At 42.6% G+C, this 20,932-nt stretch overlaps 1 protein-coding gene across 2 annotated transcripts in view; it reads right to left on the bottom strand.

Moving 5' to 3' along the window:
• Positions 1 to 1,727: 1,727 nt before the first annotated feature.
• Positions 1,728 to 20,932, bottom strand: part of SULT4A1 (sulfotransferase family 4A member 1) — a 49,107-nt gene continuing 29,902 nt past the window's right edge. Inside the window, exons 2-8 of one of the 2 annotated variants that reach the window (XR_012242988.1) lie at positions 20,323 to 20,453; positions 13,376 to 13,456; positions 9,364 to 9,490; positions 8,767 to 8,861; positions 6,703 to 6,841; positions 5,912 to 6,006; positions 1,728 to 2,771 (exon numbers count right to left, since the gene is read on the bottom strand). Coding sequence is in view for 1 of the 2 variants with exons in the window: in XM_073621946.1 (XP_073478047.1) it covers positions 2,659 to 2,771; positions 6,703 to 6,841; positions 8,767 to 8,861; positions 9,364 to 9,490; positions 13,376 to 13,456; positions 20,323 to 20,453 (686 nt within the window). In the remaining variant the exon portion in view is untranslated. The remainder of the gene's footprint in view (positions 2,772 to 5,911; positions 6,007 to 6,702; positions 6,842 to 8,766; positions 8,862 to 9,363; positions 9,491 to 13,375; positions 13,457 to 20,322; positions 20,454 to 20,932) is intronic. The other variant, XM_073621946.1, reaches the window with a different exon arrangement.

Here is a 20,932-nt window from a genome sequence, read left to right as displayed (position 1 = left end):
GCAGTGGCTTAAAGTGGATGTAAGCTCACTCATCATTTAGAAAGTACTGGCATAGTGCTGATCTATATGGATATATATGCCTCCTGCATGTATCCTTACCTTTGAAATATCTCCCCCTTCTGTGTTTTGAGCCTCACAAAACTCCAGATTCAATGAGCGGAGTCATGACATCAACAGACTCCCCACCCACCTCTACACTCCCCTTGGCCAGGCAGCATCACGAGGATGAACCTCGAGCCAGCGGAGTCAAAAGTGCGTACACAGGAGAAGCAGAGCGCGTTCTGGAAAGAAGCAGAGTGCACTCATGGCCCCATGTCACTCCTGTGCATGTGCACATACACTTAGCACCTGGGAGAGCAGGAGAACAAAGGAGGGAGGATGTGAAGCTGGGAAAGTACACAGAATGTCTCTTTCAAGCTCATGCATGAGATGAGTAAATGACCTGTCAGTCACAGCACAGTGGGAAGAAAAGGCACAGATTTCTCTGTGTGTAGGTTTTTATCTTACTGAAAAAAAGAGACGAAGATTGCTCAGAGCTGGATTAACTCTTTGTGGCAAGACTGGGCACAGATGACATGACATCCTCTGCTGTACCAGGTAGAAGTCTTCATTAAAAAAAATTGGGGGGGGGGGGGTTTACATCCACTTTAAAGCCCAACCTAGGGCAATTTTTTCCGTTTTTAAACTGATGCTCCAGGAGGTGTAAAACATAAAAAAGCAGCTAAGGCTACAAAGTTTACCCTCCGCCACTGTTGACACACACAGTAAATCCTTTCTGCCAATGGATATCCTCAATCTTCCAGGAATAAGGGTATCCAGGGTCATTTATTAAATGTGGAAGACTGAGGACATCCTGTGAGTGTAAGATTCATGGACAAACCCCCTAGAGCAGTGATGGTGAGCCTTGGCACCCCAGATGTTTTGGAACTATATTTCCCATGATGCTCATGCACTCTGTAGCGTACTTGAACATCATGGGAAATGTAGTTCCAAAACATCTGGGGTGCCAAGGTTCGCCATCACTGCCCTAGAGGAAGCCACCACAGCGCTCTGCACTCAGATACAACAATACTGTCACCAACGCCAGCACTGCTCTCTGCATTATTGAGAACCACCCCTTACTGGAGAAGAGGTAAAGAGGACCCTGCAAATCACTTGACCAGTCTGAAGACACCTAGAAAAGGTAAGTATAGAAAAAAGCATACAACACTGCTGGGGCTTCCAAAGGAGGAGGTGAGGTGACTTAGGGAGCCTGGAGTTGGGCTTCAACAAAGTGTGTATGGATTTCCTCCAAAAACAGATAGGTGTTAATTTACTAAAACTGGAGAGTGAAAAATCTGGTGCATATCTGCATAGAAACCAATCAGCTTCCAGGTTTGTTGTCAAAGCTTAAAAGGAGTTGTAAAGTCTCAAGGTTTTTCACCTTAATGCATTCTTTTCTTCTGTGCTGCAGCTGCCCCCCAGAGCACCCCTCCAGCCTCTGCCTCTGTCCTCATTGGATAGATTGATAGCAGCAGGAGCCATTGGCTTTTGCTGCTGTCAATCAAATCCAGTGACATGAGAGCAGGGGACGGGGCCTAGTCCTGCTGTCTGTGTCAGCTGTGGAGACACCCAATGAAGAGGAGGGGCCAGGAGCACCGCCGGGACACCCCAGAAGAGGAGGATTGGGGCTGCTCTGTCCAAAACCCTTGCACAGAGCAGGTAAGTTTAACATGTTTGGTATTTAAAAAAAAAAAAATTACCTTAGAAATCACTTTAATTGAACAAGCTAAAATTAGAAGCTGATTGGCTGCCAAGCAGAGCTGCACCAGGTTTTGCACTCCCAAGTTTTAGTAAATTAACCCCATAGTGATAATTTTTATGGGATTTTTTTGTTACATGTGTTTTTGGCACCAATCTTGATTCCTCATCAATGTGGTGTCAATCAGCATAGGCAGTAGGAGAGGTAAGTATTTATACTACACTACTTATGTAACTATATATATGTAACTATATACTCTTATTTCACAGGTACAGCTTTTCTGAGCAATTTTACTTAGTAACAGATTTGCTTTAAGTGCTCAGGGTAAGGATAGGAGGTATGAGGGGCCACTTTACATTTCTTCTTGTTGAAAACCTCCTGAATAATAACTATTGGGCTAACAAAATGGCAAGCAAAGGCGCATCTGACCAAATTGGCCTTAGTGTGTATGTCTCTATGACCATGTTGGGGAGTGTAAATCATAATTCAGTTTTTATGCTGCATAAAGTTAATAATCTTATGGCTTAATGCATTTCCACCATCAGGCAAGGTAGAAGCGTCACAGAGAGGCTCCTTCTGTTCTGGAGCCTGTGTGTACAAGCCGTTCCATTTCTGAGGTCCCAAGGCAGCTCAGCGCTGTCCCAGGATTCCCTGTGGCCTTATAAGATCTTTAGCTCTGAGATTCCAATTGACACCAAGGACCCGACAATGCAGTGGTCACCATTGCAACACTGCAAGAGTTAACTGAAAAGAAGCCATGAAATACTGAGAGAGACAGGCAGCTGCCTGGGAGCAGCCCCCCGCGGTGGGGGGGGGGAGATTATTACACAGGATAATTACAGTATATTGTGCAGCCAATAGAAACAGAGGCCATAAGCTTGTCTAGCTAATACATGGGTAACCATTGCATGCATTTCCTATAAGCTAAAGTCAAAGGTCAGGTCACATTTCCCCATCCGTTGCTTGTACACCAGGTCAAATTTGTCGTTCATGGATACGGTGAAAATATCCTTCCAGAGGCCGACTCTTCCTGCAGGAAAAATATAAAAACAGTCTGTAAATAAAAAAAACTTTTGACTATTAATAAAAAATCTGAATAATGCTGGAGAACTTAAAGAGTATGTAAAGCCCAAACTATGTATTATTATTCTGGATAGAGTGTGGAAGCATTAGAACCCCTGCAGTGTTTTTATTGGTGTCTCTGCTGGGAAGACTCACTCTTTCTATTTGTCTTGGTGGTCAGTGTCACAGAGACGGAAAGTGATGGGGAAAATAATATTTTGCACCAGAACAAGAGGTGAGGAGGAATCTTACAAAGGGGAGACCTGTTCCATTGACAGCTATTTAAAATAGTAGTTACTTTCAGTTTGTAGGGAATTCCTCTCACTTCCTCTTGCTTCTTTGGGACAGGAAGTGAAGGAAAAACTCCTAAATATGATACAAACGAAAAATGAAACTGACAGGCGTTCTAACCCATTCCTATTATACAAAACTAAAATTTAAAAAAGTTTTGGGCTATGCATACATTTTAAAATATATGTCCAGCCAAAAAGGTTTTAATAGTTTGTGGAGAGGAATTAAACCCTCTGACAGATTTTTACTTCTATCAAGAGCCTTAGTTCAGAGATTTACTCTCACTTCCTGTCCCATTGACAACATTTTTCTTGATAAGAAGTGAAAGGAACTCCTTAAAGTGGTACTAAAGTCAAAAGGTTTTTTACCTTAATGTACTCATTGCATTAAGATAAAAAGTGCCGCACTACCTGTCCTACACATCCCCTTCCTAAACACTTACCTGACTCCTTTTACTGATCCAGCACTGTCCTGACTGTAACACCGCTTCCCTCACTTTCTGGTTTCACAGGAGACACTGAGCAGTGGGTCCATGGGCTCCTGCTGCTGTCGGAAAAATGTCAGTGAGGGGGGTGGCTTACTGGAGCTGTGTGTCCCTATGGACACACACAGCCCAGCTTAGGATCATGTCCAAATGCAATATTCCCCACGCACACCTTCCTGAAAATGGCTGCTCAGTAATGCTGGGTGCTGTAATGAACACATGCTGGAATCTGTAGACAATCGGAGTGAAGAAATGTCACCAGCACACCAAGGATTCCTCAAAAGGGTCCAAAGCTTAGGATCATGCACGCAAAGGTGCCTCCTTAGCACCTGGCTTGTTAAGGAAGCACCCAGGGGAGGAAGGTGACAGAGCTGGTGGGGGACTGCAAGAAGAGGAGAAAGAAACCATTCTATGCAATATCTTTGCACAAAGCAGGTAAGTATAACCTCTTTTTTAATTTAACAAAAAAAAAATAGCCTTTGGTATAATTTTAAATGCAATTATGTTTGTACATTTTTGTTAGTCGTACGGTGCACTAACTGCTCACTCCTAGCCTTGGAACTAAGACCGAAATGCTAGAAGAATAGGGTGACAGTCTGCATAAAGCCGTTGATTGAAATTCGGCTGGTTCAGCAGGGACCTGGGTACAACCAGTCTGTTTGATTTTTTTTACATTACATTACTACAGCTATCAAATGTAATCTTTGTGGGCTTTCTGCCAATTCCTGCTGAATCAGAGGAAATCTGATCCATGGGTATCTCTGCAAGCACCATTGGAATCAACCAAAGTTGATACAAAAATTAACTGAGCCAGGTGGAGAATTAGCAGCCCAACAGTGACTGTATCCTATCAGATGTATCATTCTATCAGATGCAGTTACTGTTCAGCAGTGCCAGCAGCCATGAGAGCTTCAGCTGCCTGAATACATTGGAGATCCCTCCATCCATGCTGTTTAGCATGAATAGGGGAATCTAGTTGTTTTCTCTCAATCTCTTGCAGGTTGAACGGCTGAAATTTGAGGTGCCTATGCCTGACTTTAAAGCTCTTGTCAACCACTACAAGCTGATCAGCACATGCAATGGGTACTGCTGGAACAAAGCATGGAAAAGAAAAGAAAGAAGGGGTGACTCTTGTGCTTTTGGAGTGCTTCAGGTCTTTCAGGAACTTGTAAACACCCACAATGACCCAGTAGGGGGGATTTACTAAAACTGGTGCACTCAGAATCTGGTCCAGCTGTGCTCAGCTTCTAACTTCAACTTGTTTAAGTTTTGACAATAAAACCTGGAAGCTGATTGGTCACTGTGCACAGCTGCACCAGATTCTGTGTGCACCAGTTTTAGTAAATCTCCCCTAATACATAGGAAGCACCTTCTTAACCCCCCTGACGGTATTCCCGAGTGAGGCTCGGGGTGGATTTTCAGTACCAAAAGTGGTAACCCCAAGCCACACTCGGGATTGCATCACAGGATCCAGGAAGAGGTTACTTACCTTGTCCCCAGGATCCTGCGATGTCTCCCCGCTCTGTGTGCGAGCCGCCTCCGCTCGATCTATCACGGAGACGAGCTCCGTTCCCTGCGAGCGTTGAGACGCATGGGGATGGAGAACGGCGCCAAATTCAAAGAGTAAAACACACACTACATATACTATACAGTACACTGTAATCTTACATTACTGTATCAAATTATTTCACATCCCTTTTGTCCCTAGTGGTTTGTCCAGTGCCCTGCATGCAGTTTTATATTATAAATACTGTTCTTCCTGCCTGGAAACTGGAGATTGTCCATAGCAACCAAAACCGTCCCTTTACATCAAAAGTGGTTTCTAGACCAGCTAGAAAACAGAGATAATAAATTATAATCACTCGCAGAATTGATTGATAGTGATTTGTGGGGAGATCTGTCATCAAACACTGAAAAGTAATGACAGCGAAAATTCTGCAACTGAGCAAATTTCAGTGTTTTTGATTTGATTACATTATTGAATAATTTTTATTATTATTATTTGTTATAATTATTTATAGTTATTTATTATATTATAATTTATGATTTCAGATTTCAAACTTTATCATACCCGGGATGTCTACTAGACTCTTGTTTGGACAGATTTAAGTGAGTTATTCCTAAGAATTACAGGCCTACAATATAAAACGCCAAATTTCCATGCAAAATAATTGTACCACTTTCAGCATAAAAAATCTGAAATAAAGGTTAAAATATTTGTGAAACCTAATTCATGAACAAAGATAACCTCTGATAACCATCTTCCTGTGGACAGCACTGCAGCTTGCTGTATTTTTTATGAGACAACCTTGCAATATGAATGAGACACCCACCTGATGCCCCCTGCTGCGATCCTGTAACTGGGGCACATGCATTACAAGCTACTGAACTGCCTGATCACATCTTCAGAATGAAAACAACCAATACACTAAAAAGAAACAAAAATAGAACTGAAAACATACATGACATTCAAAGGAAAAGAAAAAGAGTCAACAGAACATAAAACATGTATCAAACTTAAATATCTGGCGAGAAAATAAAATAAAGGTTAACATAAATATAAAATAAACTAAAAAACACACCTGCAAAAAAGTTTGTCTGGGATCGCTCATAACCCAGACTGATCACTAGTTGTCATGTGTATGGCCACCATAGGTGTCCTGAACATGACTGTTCTTGGCAAATAGAAATAATTTGGTCCGTTAGAAACCCCCCTCCAATCAATATTATTCTTACTTGTGGTGGTAGTGTCTGCCAGTTCCTCATGCTGCTCTTCAATCACTAAATATAAATGACGGCCAAAGCTGCACATTAGGAGAGCCTTTTCATTTCTACCTACGCTGTGAAATCTGTGGGCTCCATGGAGGAGACAAAATGCATCCTGATGAAGACACTCAACCTTAAAGAAGAAGTGTGATATAGGACAATGATAAATGTAATGGGCTTTGTGATTTTAGCATAGCTGTAATGTTACTGGGCAGCATCTCCAGCCCACCGAGCCCTTTCTCATTCTCACATGCAACAAAAAAGTCCTCCATTCTTGTTGGATGCTCGTGCCTAGAAAAATAATGGATACTTCCTTGGACTGCCATAAGGAACGTGTTGAGATCTATCATACACATACCTCTACCCACAGGAAGGGCCTCTGCGTTACAACACTGGTCAATAAGTTGATGGCAATGTTCTACCGTGCACTCCAGCTGGGCCTTATCGTAAGACACTCCCAGAAACCTCACCAGCTGTTCCACCATTGTGCCGAGGTCCTGGAAGGAGACAAAAGCAGTAAATCTAGTGCTTAGCATGTCAGCTCAGTGGTTAGCCTGTTTGCCCTGCAGTGCGGGAATAATAGGTAAGATTGCCTCCAGAAAGTATGGTGATCTTCTTGTATTTGTATGTACATCAGAAACTGGGGTTCTTATGTTTTCCTATTAAACATGGTGCCTTTCTTTGGTTGTTTCAATACACAACAAGGTCCATTACTGATCTGATGGGAATATCTTATTAATATTGCCAATAAAAAGGAAATGGGCTCTTCCCCAGCTGCCAGCCTAGGTCACACCGGGGTTAATTTACTAAAACTGGAGAGTGCCAAATCTGGTGCAGCTGTGCATGGTAGCCAATCAGCTTCTAACGTCAGCTTCTTCTATGAAGCTTTGACAATAAAACCTGGAAGCTGATTGGTTTCTATGCACAGCCCGTACCAGATTTTGCACTCTTAAGTTTTAGTAAATCAACCCCACAGTGTACTGGCAGCTTTGAGAGTTTTTTATATTAGAGATTGCAGTCAATTTTTAAACTTGCAGTGATACAAGAGGCTCAGAAAGCCACAACCATTGTTCAGCACTGCCGTATACGAAGTTGTGCAAAAAAAACTACAAAAAACTGACCTGTAAAACATTAATACAGAGTGAAAGCAATTATTTACATTAAGCTGCTCACCTTCAAAATTAAAAAAAACTATAATTCACCTTTATTTTTTTAGTGCAGGTTAGACAGTGAAAGGGAGAATCTGATTGGTTGCTGTTAGCAATAGAGAATTTGTTGTGTTTTGCAAATATATCAGTGTACACAAAATAAATGCAAAATGTAATGTATTATCAATATTACATAGCAATGGATTTTACCATCAAAATATTTAGAATTGTGTGTACAACATGTCTGCCAATATACCACTAGGGGGCGCAGTTGCCTTTGCATTGCTTTCTAACATTAGAACAGATGTGCAAACTAGTGAAAGACTGACCCATTGATGTTTAGCTTCTGTTTTTTTTATTTTTGTTTTTTTTAATCGATAGAATTGGAAAATCTTCTGTTGCTTTATAATGAGTTTCGGTGCATGGTGTATTTTTTTTATTTGATCTAGCAGATCATGCAAAAAAGTTGACAAAAAAACATTTGCTCATTCAAATTGAAATAAAAATAAACACAGCAGTAGTGAAAGATAAGACTCTCTTTAAAAAAAAACTGTGCGATATGAATGTGTCCCCAGCATAATAAGCAATCACAGAGATCCAGCATTAATATTTGCAGCCAGACCCTGGATGAGCATATACAGGGGAACGGCCATAGAGCATCTTTAAGTGCTGCTGTGTCAATTTTAATTGTCAATTGCCAGTTTTAATTTCTTCATCACTTTCTATTCCAGTGACAACGTTGTTATAGGGTCAGGAAGTAATCTTCTAAAAAATGTTTTAATGGTTTTGTGTCCTTGCAATATTGTCACTGGGACAAGGAATAATATGAAACATCCCCAATTCTGATAAATTTAACCAAAATGTATGACAGAAGTTCCACTTTGAAGATATATTAACTGTCTTTCCTGTTGGATATGTACAGAATAATAGAACTCAGAAAAGCTTACATTCTAGGAGAAATGCTCCCTCCAGTTCTGGTGATATGACCAAAAGCATATGCCTTTGGTCATATGATTTTTATCGAAGGGAACTTATAGAGTTCATATCAATTTGTCCTTACCTTAGCTTAAGCCCTGGGATTTGAGCACTGGAGTAAAGCTGGAGCAACATTTTCTCCAGTAAAGTGAGCATTTCTGCTGTTCTATTACCCTTTATTTAGCAAGCTGATGTGTTAACACTTCTGTTTAGGTCCAATTTATAGCATGGGCAATAGGTGGACTCTGAGCTCTGAACTGATATGAATGTTTCTTTATTTGGACAGAAAGTGGCCTCACCTTGTGCATATCTTCATATTTCAGAAAAAGTACATTAGAATCCAAATGGTGATCCCAGAATTCCTGGACGTGGTCAAACCATGAACCGTAGCCCACTGCAATCACAAAAAAGTAAGGGTGAGACGAGATTTTACATATCCAACTAAAACAGTTTGCAACATTTTGTGTCTTCATAAAGAATGTAGTGGGGGAGATTTACTAAAACTGGAGCGTACAAAAGCTACTGTAGATCTGCAAAGAAACCAATCAGCTTCCAGGTTTTATTGACAAAGGTTAATTGAACAAGCTGAAGTTATGCCATGTACACACAAGCGAATTTCTCGTCGGAAAAAGATATGACGGCTTTTCCGACGGGATTCCGCTCAAGTTTGCCATGCATACACACGGTCATGCAAAAGTTCGGTGAGATTACGACCGTCAAGAACGCGGTGACATACAACACTATGACGAGCCGAGAAAATTAAGTTCATTTGTTAGAGCTGGGTAAATGCTTGCGACATTCAACCACCGAATTATCATAAATAAACCCCCAAAGTGTTCATTCCTTCAGTAAATTTCAGAAAACCCCCAACTGAGAGCTGTCAACATTTTTCTTACATTTGTCATTCATAAATCTCCTGCAGAACTCCTGAAATGTTCCTCGGTAACTCATAGTCCGCAGGCATCGGTGGAACTGATAGTAGGACACCACCAGGTCTTTTGGGTTTCGTGCCATGTAGATGACCTGCAGCAGAAGATGAGTTTACAATGAGCTGATCATAATAATGACTTTCCAGCCTCCAGACCTCCAGCCTTTCCAGCCCAAGATATACCAAGAACAGCAATATCTGAAAACAATGGCTCCAGATCTGCGCACCAGCACCAAACAACAAAACTGATCCACAATGCAGGTACTGCACGCTTGTGAGCAGGAGGTATGGGTCTATGGGGAAAGTCTGATGTCAAATGTGAAAAACAGTTCTTGCAATAGGGTTTCCATGCTATCAGTCAGTCTGTAGGCAGGTAGTGGTTAACACTGCCCCAGCTGGGAAGGTTGGAGTTAATTGTGTTTCCCGGGTTTTTCTTGGCGGGTTTTCTTGGGTCCGACCCCCTGGTCCTATGTGCTATATAAATGATGGAGGTCTGGATCCCAGCACGCTCTCTGCCTGGCTGAGTTCTGGTCTGGTCCGTTCTGTCTTACTAAGGGGCCCTGACTTCTCTCCGTTGTCATAGTCTGGATTTCCAGTGCCATGCCGAGGTCCGAGTTCGATGCCGTCCATGAACTCAACCAGTTATCGACTCTTGCTTATGTAGGTATACTGGGGCAGCCACAAGCCCGAGTTAGGGACTAGGGATGTTAGGGATGTTAGGGAAATGACTGCACATTATTTCGGACTGTTGTCCGTATATGTCATCATGTTCATTTTTTCAGTTAAAGCGTTTGAAACAATGCCTTTGCCTGGTCTGAAGTTACTAAAGGGGTGTAATGCAAGTAACTGGCACATACAGTTACAGCTTGGGTCACTAAACACATGGGGGTATGAAGATAATGGTACAAGAGTTCATACAGTGTGGAGATATAGTGGTTACCAAGGGTAACAAAAGTTTCTACAGCAGCCTGTCCTAAGCATGTACATGTGACAGGTCAGGTAGCCCCATGCAGCAAGGGAAATGTTGGCACTCCTTCAGTAGTGATCTGTCTCCCATAGCAATGGGAACAGATCTGCACCAGTGAGGCCCTCATGCTATGCACAGGTACGGAAGAGAAAGAGTTAAGTGAAGTGTACGCATAGAGTCTGTGCTAGGTTTATGGCAGGGCCCCATATCATTACTGGGAGTGATGTAGCGCCGATACGCTGGACAGGTGGAGAGGGCAAGGGCTCTGCGTGTCCCTCCTAAATGCACAAGTGACTGTAGTGGGGTACAGTAACATCAAAAGAGTTTATTGGAGATCAGTCGGCTGTTCCAGTAAAGGTAACCCCCTATGTAAGGCAGTGACCCTATTCATAGAGCCTAGCGTAGCCCAGAAGAGCCCACCCTGGGGTAGGCCTCTTATGTGACCCTTGCAACAAAGAGGGAATCATGGAAGATGTAGCGACCAACTACCCTACAAGTCTACGCAAGGAGAAAATGTTCCTCTTCCTCAGGACTTTCTCGGCTCTATAGTCCTGAGAAAGATGACCATGTTCTCTGTGAAATACATAGAGCGATTGATCACTCTGTGCATTGATCACAAGATTGCATGCATGGACTTCTCCCTAAGACCTGTAACTTCCTGGGCATAAGGATGCGGTGTCTCCACTGTGTGAAACCCCCCTCTAGCTTTAAAAGTAAATGATGGCGGAATCAACGTTCCAATTGGGTAGTTTACCAAACCAAAAAAAGGAAGATGAAAATAGGACTTTCAAAGGTATGACCCCTCAGCAAATAATACACAAATAACATAAATAGAATGACTATCCAAAAGTGAGGGTTGCGTGCAAGCACATGTAAAGTGGACTTCAACTGGGGCATGAAGTCCAGTTGAAGTCCATTGGGACAAAACACGTCAGGCTTTGCTCCCAGCTCCCCACATTGCTTTTACTTTGTGAACACAATTTTATAGATATATTTATGGATCAATGGTCGTATTTGAAATAAACCCATCCATTTTTATCTACACCATATGGAGGCATTTTTTCTTTCCATATACCTTCTGATGAGAGTGTTCGGCTTTTATTGTTTGCATTTTGGTTGACCGCCATCTGAGTTCCTGCCTCATCTTCATCCATAGGAGTTCCAGGATTCATCATTGGGGTTCCATGATTTTGGCATTTCTAGTGTGATTGACTCAATGTCACTGGCATGTGAGTCCACTTCATCCAGTAAGAGTTTTTACCCCTCAACCTGGATGGAGGACGCACTATCCCTGGTGTTCTGTGTGCTGTCAAGGCCATTACATCCTACTTCTGAATATCAATTCTACTTCAAGTGTGGGCTCTTTCCATGTTCTATCTCACATGAACTCACCTTAGTATACAGTGATCCATTATTGGTTCTGACCTTTGGGACTTTTTAGTTTTGTTTTCAGCACTGTACATTTTTTTCTATTTTTTTCCATACATGTTTTGCATCACTGTGTGATTCATTGCACTATTACATGTTTGTATAACCATATGATATACTGCACGTATATTGTTCTTTATCACTTTAGCGCTACATTTTGTTGTACCATACTGAATGCCCATGCAGGGTCGTGTTTACCCGCACAGTGGTGCACATGTGTTCTGTGCATCTCCATGCAGGCAGTCCCATTGATGTCAACTGAGACACAGCCACTGCTCCCAATATATTTGTGTGGTTGCGGGTGTGTGTCCCCCAACTCACACTTTATGTGTGTTCAGAACACTCTTTTATAATATAGAAGGGTAAAATATATTTTAAAAAATCACTTATGACCTTAGCATTACCGTATAAGCATATGTAATTATTATTATTATTTGTATTATTATACAGGATGCATAGTTTGCGCAGCAGTGTATTTGTGAAAAAAAAAGAAAAAATGCATAGCAATTTACCTAGTGAAAGAACAGATACATTTGCTCTGTGTTAATAGGGCAAAAAAAAAAAGACGATTGTTATTGGGCTTTATCCTGTGCTGGTCAAATTTTTTTAATTAAAATTGGAAAATACCACATTTGGCCACTAGGTATCATAGGAATCGGCATTTAACCCTTGCAGTGTGAGGGGGCCAACTGCAAAGGTACATTTTTAGAATTCCTGGAGCCAGGCTCTAAAGCTGACCTCCAGGTAAATAAATGGACTTCTGTACTTATTAATGCATCATTAAAGCGGGGGTCCACCTATCTATCATTTTTTTTTTTTTTAGTTCATTCACAAACTTTTCTTCTCAGCATTACATACTCACATATTGTGTGTAATATGTCCGCCTGTGTCAGATTTCGTCGGAAAGAATAACTTATATTATTCACTGCAGGCGGTTTCCATCTTCATTGTGGGCATTTGAAGCCCACAAGCATTTATTTCCTGGATGTGGTGAATGCTGTGCTCCCAGCATTCACCGCTCGTTCCCGCACATGCTCAGTGGCATCCTGGGAAGCCTGAGACTAGCTCCCAGGAGTCTGGGAGAGGCTAGAAACACGCCTACTCCCACGGGAGGAGAACCAGGAAGTGCAAAGAAGAATAGAAAAATAAAAGGTAATTACGGCTATTTAAATTTTTTTAAACGGCATGTCAGCATCTAGGCAAGGAAGAGAATACATACAGATATTGTTCAAAATTTGGGTGGAACCCCGCTTTAATATATATTTTTGAATGTAAGCAGTGTAAGTTGCCAATTCTGATTTGGTAGTAGCCTCTTGCAGTCCCTGTACAGTGCTCAGACTGGGAGAGGGAGAAGCAGCACAAGGAGCCAGTTATTTGTGCTGCAGTGTAAGGAGCATGCATTTTATTGATAGAGGCTGGATTTTTCGATTAGGTTCAGTCAAGGCATTTTGCATACCATCTTGTGATTGAACCACTCATTTCCGCGTTCTATTGCTTACAATTTAAATTTTTCGCTCCACTGAAATAGCTTGAAATTGCTGGAAGGTTGCAACATGTATGGCCAACTTTACTTTTTCAAAGTTACCTTGGATTTTCCATTGTGCAGGTCTGTTGGCAAGAATTGGTAGGGTAGGTGACTCTTGATTAGTCGTGGAGAAGTCAGTTCCTGCAACAAAAACTTACGCTGTCATATATTTTAGATAATAAGAAATATAACACTAACATTTCTGCACTCCATTATACTGCTTCTAAGTAAACAGATAGCAGCTACTCCTTCTGTACCAAGTGAGTTCTAATACTGTATAATAATTATACTGATCAGCCATAACATTATGAACACTGACAAAGTGAATAATATTGATTATCTGGTTACAATGGCACCTGATGGGATATACAGAGCCTCGAAAAAGTATTCATACCCCTTGAAATTTTCCACATTTTGTCATGTTACAACCAAAAACTTAGATGTATTTATTGGGATTTTATGTGATAGACCAACACAAAGTGGGACACAATTGTGAAGTGGAATAAAAATGATAAATGGTTTTCAATTTTTTTTGCAAATAAATATCAGAAGTGTGGCGTGCATTTGTATTCAGCCCCCTTTACTCTTGATACCCCTATCTAAAATCTAATGGAACCAATTGCCTTCAGAAATCACCTAACTAGTAAATAGAGTCCACCTGTGTGTAATTTCATCTCAGTGTAAATACAGCTGATCTGTGAAGCCCTCAGAGGTTTGTTAGAGAACCTTAGTGAACAAACACCATCATGAAGGCCAAGAAACACACCAGACAGGTCAGGGATAAAGTTGTGGAGAAGTTTAAAGAGGGGTTAGGTTATAAAAAATATCCCACGCTTTGAACATCTTACGGAGCACTGTTCAATCCATCATCTGAAAATGCAAAGAGTATGGCACAACTGCAAACCTACCAAGACATGGCCGTCCACCTAAACTGACAGGCCGGACAAGGAGAGCATTCATCAGAGAAGCAGCCAAGAGGCCCATGGTAACTCTGGAGGAGCTGCAGAGATCCACAGCTCAGGTGGGAGAATCTGTCCACAGGACAACTATTAGTCGTGCACTCCACAAATCTGGCCTTTATGGAAGAGTGGCAAGAAGAAAGCCATAAGAAATCCCATTTGCAGTTCACCATAAGCCATGTGGGGGACACAGCAAACATGTGGGAGAAGGTGCTCTGGTCAGATGAGACCAAAATTTTACTTTTTGGTCTAAAAACAAACGCTATATGTTGCGGAAAACTAACAATGCACCCTGAACACACCATCCCCACCGTGAAACATGGTGGTGGCAGCATCATGTTGTGGGGATGCTTTTCTTCAGCAGGGACAGGGAAGCTGGTCAGAGTTGATGGGAAAAGTTGATGGGAAAAAAGACTTGAGACTGGGGCGGAGGTTCACCTTCCAGCAGGTCAACGACCCTAAACATACAGCCAGAGCTACAATGGAATGGTTTAGATCAAAGCATATTCATGTGTTAGAATATTCCAGTCAAAGTCCAGACCTAAATCCAATTGAGAATCTGTGGCAGGACTTGAAAATTGCTGTTCACAGACGCTCTCCATCCAATCTGACAGAACTTGAGCTATTTTGCAAAGAAGGATGGGCAAACAATTCACTCTCTAGATGTGCAAAGCTGGTAGAGACATCCCCAAAAAGTCTTGCAACTGTAACTGCAGTGAAAGGTGGTTCTATAAAGTATTGACTGGGGGGGGGGGGGGGGTGGATGAATACAAATGCACATTACACTTTTCACATATTTGTAAAACAAATTTTGAAAACCATTTATCTTTTTCTTTCCACCTCACAATTATGTATCACTTTGTGTTGGTCTATCACATAAAATCCCAATAAAATACATTTATGTTTTTGGTTGTAACATGACGAAATGTGGAAAATGTCAAGGGGTATGAATAATTTTTCAAGGCACTGTCAGGGGCGGATTAATGCACAGGCTGGTCTAGGCTGCAGCCTACGGCCCCACGTGTGCATGGGCCCCCGATTGGCCATGATATTTTTATTATTTTATATATATTTATGTATATGTATAATAAAAACCATGCCTGCGTGATATACGAATACACCGATAAATGTTTTTTTACCAACAGGGGGCGGGGATCGGGCGGTCCGCCCCGGGTGCCACCCATTGGGGGGGTGTCAGGCCAGCTGTACCACCTCTCCTGGCCCTGGGACAGCACTGCCAGCATACTTTAAAGTTGAGAAAACATTACTGCCAGCCCTTTCTCATGCACAGCTCCTCATGTGTCACTCTCAATGTAAATGAAAGTCTCTTAATAACTCAATTAAAGCCGCTCTGTCTGGCTGCTCTCCTCCTCCCGCTCCACCTCCTTCCTGAGTGTAGCCTTTGATTGCAGGAGGAGAGCGGTCATGTGACCATCAATGAAACAGCAGAGGAGAGCAGTCACATGACCAGGTCACGAAGAACGGCGTTAATTGAGGTATTTAGAAGCTTTGATTTACAATGAGTGACACAGGAGGAGCGGTGTATGAGAAAGGGCTGGCAGTGATGTTTTCTCAACTTCAGAGTATTCTTTCCCAGGAGACTGGGGGTCTCCTGGGTGTGCGGGGGGGCTTTATAATGAAAGAGGCCTGTGTGAAATGCAGGCAAAGGGGTCTGTGTACTATGCAGATGTGAGATGTCTGTGTACTGTGCAGGGAAAGGGGTCTGTGTACTGTGCATGGAAAGGGGTCTGTGTACTATGCAGATGTGAGATGTCTGTGTACTGTGCAGGGAAAGGGGTCTGTGGTATGTGCAGGGGGTCTGTGTACTGTGCAGAGGGTTGTGTACTGTGCAGGGAAAGGGTGCAGGGGGGCTGTGTACTGTGAAGGGGGGCTGTGTACTGTGAAGGGGGGCTGAGTACTGTGCAGGGGGGCTGTGTACTGTGCAGAGGGTTGTGTACTGTGCAGGGAAAGGGTGCAGGGGGACTATGTACTGTGCAGGGGGCTGTGGGAATTTTTTTTTTCCTGAAACTTCCCTCTTAATGTTAGGGTGCGTGTTATATGCACTCTGAAAATGAAACAAAGGCGCCACTCTAAGTGCAGTAAAAAACATGGAGTTTAATAAAACTGTAAAAAGGTACTCACAAAGGTACATAGTGAACAAGCATGTTGGCAAAAGCTGCCATATATCCTGGGAGTGAGTCTGGTGTTTCCTGGATTGCAGTGGTGTCCGATGGACAGGCTGCGCCGATGGATGCTGGCACTTCCTGCCGTTCGAACGCACGGTGGGAACCAGGAGGATGATGTCACTTCCGGAAGTGGGCATGAATAGGCGAGGCTTTTTTGGAGCTACGCTCCTTCCTCAGGCCTAACGTGGGCTGTGATTGGGCAGGGTTTATACAGCCAGTGAGTGACACTGATAGGTTGACAAAATGCTCCGTGCATTGGATAATAATTGGATATATGTTGCCAGGATTCATAAGGTCATATTGGTCTTCAAATGATACGTCACTGCCTGGGTGCTACAGGACAGCAAAGCGGCAAAATGTCTGATAGAAAATACGATTTTCTGGTAAAGCATGCTTAGGAGGGGGCCACACAAAAAGTAGCCTAGGGGCCCATGACCACCTTAATCCTCCACTGGGCACTGTATTAGGCAGCAAGTGAACAAGTCCCTGAAGCAGAAAAAAATGGGCAAGTGTAAAGATTTCAGAAACTTTGACAAATACCAAATTGTATCGGTTAGAAAACTGGGGCAGAGCAACTCCAAAACTGCAGCTTTTGTAGGACGTTCCCAGACTGCAGTGGTCAGGACCTACCAAAAGTGGTCCAAGGTAGGGAAAAACAGCAAACCGACAATAAGGTCATGGGCGGCCAAGGCTAACTGATGGGGAGCGAAGGCTGGCCCATGTAGTCTGATCTAATAGAAGAGCTACTGTAGCTCAAATTGCTGAAAAAGTTAATTCTGGTTCTGATAGAAAGGTGTCAGGCATCAGAACTGGACCATGGAGCAGTGGAAGGTCACCTGGTCTGATGAATTTCAAAAATGGATTGAGGAACACAGCAATGAGTTTGTGGTGTTGACTTGGCCTCCACATTCTTCAGATCTCAATCCAATTGAGCATCTGTGAGATGTTCTGGACAAACAAGTCCAATCAATAGAGGCCCCACCTTGCAACTTAAAGGACTGAGGCTCGGTTCACATATGAGCCGCATGCGGCTCACAGCAGGGGTCCTGTGCATCCTGGTTCACCATTTCAGGTCCGATTTCAGCCTGAATTTTAGGCTGAATTCGGACCTGAAACGGACCAAAAGACACACAGCATTTTTGTGCAAAACGTACCGGACCCGCTGCGGAGATATGTGAACCGGCTCCATAGAGAGCCGGTCAAAATCTCCTGCTATTGCGAATTGGATGCGGAGATCCTGCATCCAATTCGCAATGGTGTGAACCCAGCCTTAAAGGACAAGTTCACTCTTGGGAACATGTTACATGTTCCAACCATTGTTAGGGTGAAACATGTAACTTGTTCCCAATGCTGCAGCCACTACCAGGTCCCCCTTCCCTGTGGCAGCAGTACAGGGAGAAGTTTCCTGTACCAGCTGTCACTTTTTAAAATCAGCTCTGTGTGTGTATTAACTACAAGCCCTGACATCCTTTGTTGCTGTTGTAGTTCTCAATGAAGTTCATTGATTCTTCCTGCCAGTGTATCTGCTTGCCCGTATGGGATGTACAGGCACACAGATACACTGAAAAATCTGCAGGGGACCTGCATGGCACCAGTGATCTGCTGATTGCTCGTGCAATGCTTTACAGACTCCTTAATAATTAAAAAATAAATGCACATTTTTTTACATGCACAAAAATTTGTGCATTTATTTATTTAAAAAAAAAGTGAACTTATCCTTTAAAGGATCTGCTACTGGTGGCTTGGTGCCAGATACCACAGCATGCTATGGCTGGTCCATGTCTTGATGGGTTATAACGGGTGGTCATAATGTTATGGCTGATCAGTGTATATTATTAGCACTGGAAGGATTCAATATAATATATGCCATTTTTGCCATACATATTTTATAAACAAAATATGTATGGCAATTGCTTTCTGCTACTAATCCTTGGCCTACTGACAGTTTGTCAGTTGTTTCTTGATGATTTTGTGATGATAAGCTAGGCATGGCTCAAAAGTATTAATACAGTTTCAATTCTGTTCAGCCTGTCCTGTGATTTACATACTACTTTTTATATTCTACAGCTAGGCAAGTAATATCTGAATTTCCTGTTTCACTCTGCAGCTTCCCATGTCACCTGCCTGCCCCCTCTCTCTCCTCATTGGCTCAATGACTTTGATTGACAGCAGCAGGAGCCAATGAGGAGGGAGAGTCCCGGACAGCCAAGACTCTAGTGCAACATCGTTGGATCAAGATGGGGCTCAGGTATTAGGGAGGCTAAGGGGGGCTGCTGCACACAGAAGGTGTGCCTTAAGATAAAAAAACTTCTGACTTTAGAACCACTTTAAAGACTGCCATGTAGTACTTGACAGAAAAACTGAAATCATCTGGTTTAAGTGGTTCTAAAGGCAGAAGGTTTTTTATCTTAATGTATTCTATGCATTAAGATAAAAAAAACCTGTGTGGAGCAGCCCCCCTCAGCCCCCCCCAATACTTACCTGAGCCCCATCTTGATCCAGCGATGTTGCACAAGAACCTCGGTTGCCCGGGACTCTCTTTCCTGATTGGCTGAGACCCGCTGCTGTCATTTAAAGTCACTGAGCCAATGAGGAGAGAGGGGGGCGAACCGTGGCATGTGTGTAAATGGACACACAGCTCAGGTGCCCCCATAGCAAGCTGCTTGCTGTGGGGCACTCAGTGGGAGGAGCCAGGAGCGCCATCAGGGAACCTGAGAAGAGGAGGATCTGGGCTGCTTTGTACCAAACCACTGCATAGAGCAGGTAAGTATAACAGAAGGGATTAAAGCAAGTAAATATGATATATGTTCCTATCTATTTACTAATGCTAGCAGCATAAGGATTAAAAATAGTCAGTGTTAACTGAGAGAGTGAAGCTGTGCTTTAACCTATTTCCCTACCAGTATAGCTTGATCCGTAGCCTCCCTGGCGGTTTTCCCGAGTGTGGCTCGGGGTTAAAATTCAGTACCATTAGCGGTAACCCCGAGCCACACTCGGAATCGCATTGCAGGATCCTGGGGCGGCGTTACTTACCTTGTCCCCGGGATCCTGCGATGTCCCCCGCAGTGTCCGAGGGCTCCGTCCTCCTCCGAAGCCTCTCCGTGCCAGGCTCCGTTCCCTGCGAGCGGCGCGACGCACGGGGGCGGAGCCTGGCGGCAAATTCAAAAAACTGTCAAAATCATAACACATACAGTACTGTAATCTTACAGATTACAGTACTGTATGAAATGATTTCACATCCCTTTTGTCCCCAGTGCTCTGGCCCATGCCCTGCATGCAGTTTTACATGATATACACTGTTCTTTCTGCCTGGAAACTGGAGATTGTCCATAGCAACCAAAAAGTGTCCCTTTACGTCAAAAGTGGCTTTAGACCAGCTAGAAAACAGCGATAGTAAATTAGAACACTTGCAGAATTGAGCGATAGTGAATTGTGGGGAAATTTATTTTATTACTATTTTTTTTTATTTTTTTTTATTATTTATTTTTATTTATTATATTATAATTTATGTTTTTGTGTTTCAAACTTGATCATACCCGGGATATCTACTAGACTCTGGTTTGGACAGATTTAAGTGTGTTATTGTTAAGATTTACAGACCTACAATATAAAACGCCAAATTTCCATGCAAAATAATTGTACCGCTTTCAGCACCTAAAATCCGAAATAATCATACCACCAGGGAGGTTAATAGTGCATGCTTGTACTTGTAGTCCCCCATATATCTTTAATTTGACCATAATCATGACCATAGTATCCTCTTTGTTACCTATTTGTGATCATGTCTAAAAACCAATCAGATGCTTGCTTTCAGCTGAAATCAATTGAGGCTTTTTCTTTCTACAAATACTCTGAACAATACCTTGATGATATCCAACCCGGGCTGAGGATACTCTAAGACAGGCAGCTGTTCATCAATGTTCATCAGTCCAATCTCATCAGGATCGGCTCCCTGGCTCACTAGATACACGATCTCCTGCAGCAAGCTTGTCCCTGCAAAATAAAATCCCCCCAAACACAATTGACATGTATTGTACATTGGCAAGCAGATGAATGTGTCTGGGCTGAAATTTGAGGTTTTAAAAAGCTCTACCAGGAAAGACGATCAATTTGACTTGTGGTCCTGTCTGAGAATATTGAAGGACGACAGAGCTCATTATGGCCAGCACAGGTTTCTTGTTACAGGTTTTCACCTTGATATTTATACAAATGTTTGCTCATCTAAACTGGGGCCATCCTAAAAGAAATCTATCAAACAAAATTCTGACTTAGAAGTCAGAATTTTGTGTTTAAAAGTCAGAATTCTGTGATAAAAAGTCAAAACTGAGTTTGAAAATTAAAATTCTGAGATTAAAGCCTCGTACACACGGTACGATTGTTGGCGAACCGAGCGTCTGATTTTTGTAAAAAGGGAGTGTGCCAGGATCTTGTCTTGCATACTAATGGTACAAAATTGTCGTGCCACAAACAGG

The sequence above is a fragment of the Aquarana catesbeiana genome, linkage group LG03 (assembly GCF_042186555.1).
Source record: "Aquarana catesbeiana isolate 2022-GZ linkage group LG03, ASM4218655v1, whole genome shotgun sequence".
NCBI lineage: Eukaryota > Metazoa > Chordata > Amphibia > Anura > Ranidae > Aquarana > Aquarana catesbeiana.
Note: the sequence above shows the minus strand (reverse complement) of the source record. Positions and strands in the feature narration are given on the sequence as shown.